At 41.9% G+C, this 8,748-nt stretch overlaps 1 protein-coding gene across 1 annotated transcript in view; it reads left to right on the plus strand.

Annotated features, from left to right (window-relative positions):
• The window catches only part of SLC36A4 (solute carrier family 36 member 4), a gene marked incomplete at both ends in the record, with an annotated part of 103,814 nt that extends 102,186 nt beyond the window's left edge, over positions 1-1,628 (plus strand). Inside the window, one exon of the mRNA XM_080338630.1 lies at positions 1,324-1,628. Within this exon, the coding sequence (XP_080194756.1) occupies positions 1,324-1,628 (305 nt within the window). The remainder of the gene's footprint in view (positions 1-1,323) is intronic.
• Positions 1,629-8,748: the final 7,120 nt, after the last annotated feature.

An 8,748-nucleotide genomic window follows, 5' to 3' on the forward strand; every position in this document is an offset into this window, starting at 1 on the left:
ATTCAGCTCACAGCAAAGATGCTCTGCAAATAGAAAGCTCATCTTTAGAATTTATAAAGCTGATATACACCTTCTGTTTTTCATCCTCACATGTTGTGTGAGGATTTCCTTCCTGCTTGTTCCATTTGTTTACCGCCATAAACATTGTTTACATAACATTTGGTTGGTGGAGGAGTTGCTCTAAAGCTAAACATGCTGTTGTTATGGTGTAAGAGTTAAGAAAGGATGTATGGAAGAAACAAAATATATTATGTTGTATTTTTTATTTGCTGGTGGCTTTTACAGCAGTTTTCCCCATTCCCTTTCTTCCAAATTGCTTTCTTGTCCTGATGAGAAGCAATAGAAGATGGCAAGCAGGCAGATGCTGCAGATGTTTATGTCTGACAGCTAGAAGGTGATATGTCCATGGAAAAGAAATATGACATTTCCACCACGTACAGGGGATCCTATAGAGGCATGTGCTCAGCTGACCTTTGAAAGCTGTTTTCTAAACAGGACTGAAATCATGATGTGAGAATGGGTGTATCTGAGTTAGTACTGGGGTACCTTACCTAAGCTTGCCAGCCAAAGGGGTTAAAACCAGAAGCGGTTCTGGTCCAACGTGATGGGTTCTGTTCCTGTGAATGGTTCGGTTGCAGGAGGTGAGACCCACCACGCTGTGCTAAGAGGCTCAGTGGGCCTTGTGTGCAGCCTTGGGATGTTCTCATTTAGTTAACTGGGCAACTGTTAGAGTGTTGTTTTACAAATTGAATGCAATTGTATAGACCAAGATTTTTCAAGAGGTAAGTTTGTAAGTAAAAGCGACTTAAATAATTGTGAGACTGCCAAGTGGCCAGCGAGTTTGGTTCATTTTGAGTAATTTTATGGCACTTCTAGATTATTAGTAATATATAGTAATTAAGGGTAATGTATTTTTGCCTGTGTCTCCTGGGCAGCATGTTGCCCTTCCTGAACTTCATTCTTTCATCTTAAAAACTCAACAATGATGGAAAAAATAAATAATCCCCATACAATTTCATATTTCTCATTTCTCTGTGATTTGCAGGCCAAATTTTTTACCCTTTAAGTACAAAAAGATTTTAACTTGAAGCTCTGCCAGCTCATGCAGAAAGTCAGAATGGAAACTGAGTGTCTCAGATGAGCATGAAGATGTATCACACTCACAAGTACATGCAATAATCTATATGGTACACAGCACTCGTAGCTGGAAAAATAGTGAATACAACTTTCTTAAAAGACTGAAGCAGTAGCTTATGTGTTTGCCATGGTTTTGTTTTTCTTGAGGGTGTTGAATCTGAAGCCATTGTTACTCTTCTATTCTAGGTGCTGTAGCGGTTTTGATCCCTCGTCTGGACCTGGTGATTTCTTTTGTGGGAGCTGTCAGCAGCAGCACTCTGGCACTCATTCTGCCGCCTCTGGTCGAAATTCTCACTTTCTACAAGGAAAACTTAAGTTTATGGACAATATTTAAAGATATTTTTGTAGCAGTCGTTGGAGTTGTTGGATTTTTAACAGGGACATATGTGACAGTTGAAGAAATCATTTATCCTGCATCTACAGTGGTGGCTAACGCGACAGAGAGCATCTCTGCGGGTTTAAATGTTACAAACCGGATGGCTGGTTTATAGTAATAACCAGGCACTGTGAACTATTTTGTTCCTTAACAAGGAACCCCAGATGGATGGCAAACCTACATATGGGACAAATTCAGATAGAATATATATGTATTTTTGAAAAATAGCATACAGTCCCTTCTCACTCTGTTGTTTGTTCTTTCCTTCGTTCTTTCCCATCTGCTACCTGAATTAACCCCTTTGCTCTCAACCTCTGTTCATCTAGTGGAAAACTGAATTGATGTCAGGATTTAAAATGTAGCCATGAAAATAGAAGGCTAATACCATGATAGGTTATTTGCAAGAAAAAATAATTTTTATAAGGATGTCAAGATGCTTTTCTCCTCACAAAAGCTGAAAGTCAGTCCATCCATCATATCTAGGCGCCAAGTCTAGGCACTGCTGTTCTCACGCCAGCTCTGTTGTAAGGGTTCAAGTGGGAGCTCAGTGATGCACAGACCTTCTCTTGGTGAATTGCACCCTGGTGAACCAGAGACTCTCTAGTCTTAGAAAAGAGCAGCCCTGTGTTTCATTTCCACTTCATTTCCATTCTGGGGACTTGAATGTTTGCTGTCGAAAAGCTTTTGGGCGGTTGCAGTTGCCCGGCTTGGGTTCCTGGGAGCTGGTATGTCTGGAATCAGAGGGCTCTGTGCAGAATGACCATCACTCTTGTTCAGTCTTTTCCTATTGACTCTGAAGGAGTTTTTCAAGCAACTGGAAGGACCAAACCCTCCCTGGTCAGCATCACAGACCACTGCTGGTGGTGGGTTACACGACAGTAAGCATAAAGGCTTTTTTTTATGCCAAACATTTTAAGTTGAAGAATGGACAATCCTGTAAAGTAAGGTTTAGACATAAAGGTTGGATCTTTTATTAGACCAAAAGGTAGCTAGTTAGGAGTGTTCTTGCCATCTTGCATGATCTGTTCCTATATGTTCCTGTACCAGGAGCTGTTCAGCATGGCCAGAGCCCTGCTCCAAGGAGATGGCGACAGATACTCCGTAGAGCCACGAAGCTCTGACTGCCCAGAGCAGATTAAAGATTCAAGGCGTTAATTTCTGTATGAGAAAGGAAAGGATGAGACACTATTTTCTGCAGTGGAGCTTCTGCTGTACTGTCACATGTATAAGCTGTGGGTTATTTGTGAGAGAACTTGTGACTCCCCAGGGCTGTGAGCAGCAGGGGTGTCTGCTTGGAAGCCCTTTCTCCTGCCCGCACCACCTGCCACAGGTTGTCTGAAGAAGTGCATTATCTCCGGACTTGTTTTCAAGTACTGGGACTTTGTAGAGAGGTGTGGTTTATATGAGATGGAGAGTATACATGTGGAAATGTGATACTTTTTTAGAAAGTAATAATATATATCCCCTTTGGATTTTGAATCAAAAGTTACAAGATGTATTTTAGCAGAGCAATATTACTTTCTTCAGCAATGCAAAAACATTCAACACCACAAACAAAAAGTCATTTATTTTTGTACGTTTTGGTAACTCCTGACCTGTTTTTTACACCATTTCTTTAACCTTAATTTCAACTATACAAACATATGAAATACTGTATTTTTTTTACCTGTTACTAGAAGTCTGTAGACTCCTAATGTGTATTTTTACTGGAACATATAATAATTATTTTTGCATTCTTATCTTCTGTCTTAAATAGGATCTAACATGCCCTTTACTGATTTTTGCTGCTTCTGTCCATTTTGGAAGAAAAAAAGGACGAGCTGATAAGTTGGTAATTGGGTAGAAATTAGTATTGTTCAGGAGGCCTGCATGCTGAGTCCCCAGCTGGAACCCTGGTTTTCAGGGTTCATATTTGACTTTCTCACTCATGCCTCATAAATGAATTTCACTCTAAATGCTAAAGCTATAGTTTTGATCTTGTTTTCTAAAAACACTCTATATTTTGTACAGTAATAGAACTGTATTTATCATACTCATTTCTGTTACAAAGAGACTCCTTTTTGTAAGGGATATATTTAATTATAACATTCACTCAAGAAATATTGTATGCCAAAACTTCTCTACTGTATTCATACAAATTGAGATAGAAACATATGTAATATTTTACTTGCCTTCAGTATATTCCTCAGAAATCTACCATTTGGTAATCAACCATTTGGCGCTACAATGCTAGAATAATATACTGCTAGAAATATCTATATTTATATTCTTTCTTGAGAGTATTTCTCTAATCGTCTACCATGTGGTGACTGCATTTGAGCACTTTCACCTCTGTGTGAATAAGGGCATTTCTGATAGGGATTGGTTACTGCATATAGTTCAAACTGAATGTATTTGTTCAAGCAATAGTCCTGAGCAATTCTCTTTTTTTCATTTTAGCATGAACAAAGTTAAATACTTGTCAGGCACTTCAAAGTATAGAATTAACCTTTCATATGAAAGTGCCACAGAGGAGCAGACACAGGTAGTTAGCGGAGAGGCAAAAGGTTCCTTCAGCTTTTAGTCTTACAGCGTTTTTAGTCTTTAGGCTGTTTTTAAAAACATTGAATCTTAAGTTTTTCCGTCTGTTTCAAAATGAATCTGTTGCTTACCTAAACCATACACTACATGCTGATAGAATATATTTCTGTGCAGCATATTTTACTTGACATTAAATACTTCTACATGGACCATTTTTAGTAGGACTGATAGGATTCAAATGAGAGACGTTTTTCCTGTTAGTTTTGCATCTTTCTACCATATGTGTTTGGAGAATAAAGGACTGTCAAGTCCACTCATATCGTTGGTTCTGCATCGACTGTGCCGTAGCGAGCAGCTCTGAGGAGGTGCCTCTGCCAGGGTGCAGAAGGACTTGACCAGTTCAGAGTTTGGTGGTGATTTTTGGCTGGTGCAAGTGAATACTGACATGGTTCCATCAACGAAGATTTGCTGAGCAGGGAACTAGAGCATAAATAGGTGGCCTTGGTGCCCAGGTGAACACAACATATCTTCTTGAAAGTCAGGTGACTTGTTTAAAAGGTTGGTAGCTTTGAACAACCTCATCTTAGCCATCAAAGTTTGGATAACCTTGCCCAAACCTGGCCCAAATACAGACCCTGACACATCTTATGCCATGTCTGACTATGGACCAGCCTGTCAAGAGCAGATTTTCAGACACGTGTTGCCACTGGCCAACCAGGTATGAAGTAGCACATTTGTGCAGTGGGCCAGTGTTACTGTGTCTGACGATGTTGTATCTTTTGAATCTTTAAAATGCTTATTAATATGCTTTGCAAAATGTCGATTTTCTCCTACAGTGTAGGATTTTCGTTATTTCAACACTCATATAGTGCATTCGTGTGGCGAACTCTTTCAAATAGAAAGAGTCAGGAAACAGAGTATCTTGCTTTGGATAAGACTAAAATGTCATGTAGTGAAAAAACTACTAAGTGTGAATAATAAGAGTGTTCCTGTGAAACATTGCCAAAGATTTAAGAGACAGGAAATTCTGACAGAAACCTCTTCTGAATAATAAGAGTGTTCCTTCAGCTTTTAAAGTACTGTAGTATAAATTGCAAGTTAAGATGCAGGGAGTGAAACTGAGAGATTTATTAGGTATGGTTTACATTAGTACATATTTAAGATGGAAATCTACTTTAGCATAAGCTAAATTAAACTGAAAAATGTATGTGATTGGATTATGTTCCTGACAAGGAACTGAAAGCTATTGTATTTATATACTGTACATGCACTTATATTTTACAGTATAATATTGTTAAGAGTTTTTGTGTAAATTAATCATTAGCTGCACTATAAGTAACTGGATTGTTTTCTTGTCTGTAATGGTTCATCCTCAAATATTGGGGAAGTAAGAGGGTGGGTTTGCCTAATGTTCTGTAACTTAAATCTTCTGTATTAATAAAGGTTACTGTAATATTATCCTGCTAACTCACTGTTATCCTGCCTGTCACCATTACTACATCACTAGGAGCAATGGCTATTTTAGTGCAGAATTTACCTTTGTTTTTCTGTTGAAGTTATCTAAGGACTGGCAAGTGACAAAAGAACTGACTTTTCATTGATAATAAACCTCACTTCAAAGTCGCATAGACACTCCTGAAAAATCCCACCTCCACTCCAAGGTTTTTCATGAAGGGACACTTAAAGTTAGGCTTCTGCATCTTTTTAGAGGTGCTTTAGGAAATGTATTAATTTCTAAATGTACAAAGGCAGCCAGGAATTCCTGTTCCTATTTGGAAAACTGCAAAGAAACACCCAGACTTTTTAAAATTGGACAAGCTCCTATATACTTGGTATGGACTTGGCCTTAATTTTAAGTATGAAGTGTTGGATAATTAGGTATGGAAGAAACCAATGTTAAAGTTCTGTACTTTTTATCTAAATTTGAAATTACTCATTGGAAGCAAAAGTGGCAGCATAAGATTTCATGTTCTCTCCAGGCCACCAGATCAGGCTGAGGAAGTTGATGAGGCCTTCTATGGGCAGCTGAGAGTGGCCTCGCAGTCACAGGCCCTGGTTGTTGTGGGTGATTTTAACTTCCCTGATGTTTGCTGGAAGGACCATTCAGCCAGCCAGCCACAGTCCAGGAGATTCCTCCAGTGCATTGATGATAACTTCCTCATGCAGATGGTGGAGGAGCCGACTAGGAGAGGTGCACTGCTGGATCTCATCCTCACTAACAAGGAGGGTCTGGTCGAAGCAGTAAAGGTTGAGGGCTGCCTGGGTTACAGTGACCACGAGATGGTGGAGTTCAGCATCTTGTGTGGCAGGAACAGAATAGCAAGTAGAATTGCAACCCTGGACTTTAGCAGGGCTAACTTTGGCCTTTTCAAGCAATTGCTGGGGGAAATCCCATGGGCAAGACTGCTTGAAGGAAAAGGGGCCCAAGAGAGTTGGATTGCATTCAGAGATTGCTTCTTCCGCGCTCAGGATCAGAGCATCCCCACACGTAGGAAGTCAAGGAAGGGAGCCAGGAGGCCTGCGTGGTTGAATAGGAATCTATTGGGTATGTTCAAGCAGAAGAGGAGAGTTTACAGGTCATGGAAGCAGGGGCTGGCCACTTGGGAGGAATATAAGGCTGCTGTTAGAGGATGTAGGAAGGCAGCTAGGATAGCCAAGGCCTCCTTAGAATTACAGCTGGCGAGAGGGGTCAAGGACAGCAAAAAGAACTTTTTCAAATACATAGCGGATAAAACTAATACCAGAGGCAATGTAGGCCCACTGAGGAATGGGGTGGGTGCCCTGGTGGCGGAAGATACAGAGAAGGCAGAATTACTGAATGCCTTCTTTGTCTCTGTCTACTCTGCCGGAGGCTGTCCTGGGGAGCCCTGTACCCCTGAGACCCCAGATGAAGCGAGGTCAATGGAGGAGCTTGCTTTAGTTGATGAGGACTGGGTTAAGGAGCAATTAAATAGACTGGACATCCATAAATCCATGGGTCCAGATGGGATGCATCCGCGGGTGCTGAGGGAGCTGGCTGAGGTCATTGCTGGACCACTCTCCATCATCTTTGCCAAGTCTTGGGAAACGGGAGAGGTGCCCGAGGATTGGAGGAAAGCAAATGTCACTCCAATCTTCAAAAAGGGCAAGAAGGAGGACCCGGGTAACTATAGACCGGTCAGCCTCACCTCTGTCCCTGGGAAAGTAATGGAACAACTTATCCTTGGTGCTATCTCAAGGCATATCAAGGATAAGAAGGTTATTAGGGGCAGTCAGCATGGCTTTACCAAGGGTAAGTCATGCTTGACCAACCTCATAGCCTTTTATGAGAATGTTACAAGGTGGATGGATGATGGCAGAGCCGTGGATGTGGTCTACCTTGACTTCAGTAAAGCCTTTGACACAGTCTCCCACAGCATCCTAGTTGCTAAGTTGCAGAGGTGTGGTCTAGACAATAGAGTAGTGAGGTGGGTTACAAACTGGCTTAAGGAGAGAAGCCAGAGAGTGGTAGTCAATGGTGCGAAGTCTAGTTGGAGACCAGTATCTAGTGGAGTACCTCAGGGGTCAGTACTGGGGCCAGTATTATTCAATATATTCATTAACGACTTAGACGAGGGAATAGAGTGTACTATCAGCAAGTTTGCTGATGACACTAAGCTGGGAGGAGTGGCTGACACGCCAGAAGGCTGTGCTGCCATCCAGCGAGACCTAGACAGGCTGGAGAGTTGGGCGGGGAATAACCTAATGAAATTTAACAAGGAAAAGTGTAGAGTCCTGCATCTGGGCAGGAACAACCCCAGGTTCCAGTATCGGTTGGGAAATTACATATTAGAGAGCAGTGTAGGGGAAAGGGACCTGGGGATCCTGGTGGACAACAGGATGACCATGAGCCAGCACTGTGCCCTTGTGGCCAGGAAGGCCAATGGCATCCTGGGATGTATTAGAAGGGGGGTGGTTAGTAGATCAAGAGAGGTCCTCCTTCCCCTCTACTCTGCCCTGGTGAGACCCCATCTGGAATATTGTGTCCAGTTCTGGGCCCCTCAGTTCAAGAAGGACAAGGAACTGCTGGAGAGGGTCCAGCGTAGGGCAACCAAGATGATTAAGGGAGTGGAGCACCTCCCTTATGAGGAAAGGCTGAGGGAGCTGGGTCTCTTTAGTTTGGAGAAGAGGAGACTGAGGGGTGACCTTATTAATGTTTATAAATATATAAAAGATGAGTGCCATGAGGATGGAGCCAGGCTCTTCTCGTTGGCAAACAATGATAGGACAAGGGGCAATGGGATCAAGCTGGAACACAAGAGGTTCCACTTAAATTTGAGAAGAAACTTCTTCTCAGTAAGGGTGACAGAGCACTGGAACAGGCTGCCCAGGGGGGTTGTGGAGTCTCCTTCTCTGGAGACATTCAAGACCCACCTGGACATGTTCCTGTGCAACCTCACTTAGGCGTTCCTGCTCCAGCAGGGGGATTGGACTAGATGATCTTTTGAGGTCCCTTCCAATCCAGAACATACTGTGATACTGTGATATTGGATGCCAATTTTGCATAAGTGCCTGTATTCCATATTTCAATCCAAGGCCCTTTGCAGATGTGCTCAGGGAGGCATCCAGAGACACACAACCCATTATAGAGTTGCCTGTATAAATACAATTTACATAAAGTGTTATACAAATGTCCTTGAGAGTGATCCACCAAAAAATGTGTTTTATAAACAAGAAGTCCTCCAACACCAGCAGAG

The sequence above is a fragment of the Nesoenas mayeri genome, assembly GCF_963082525.1.
Source record: "Nesoenas mayeri genome assembly, chromosome: 1".
Taxonomy (NCBI): domain Eukaryota; kingdom Metazoa; phylum Chordata; class Aves; order Columbiformes; family Columbidae; genus Nesoenas; species Nesoenas mayeri.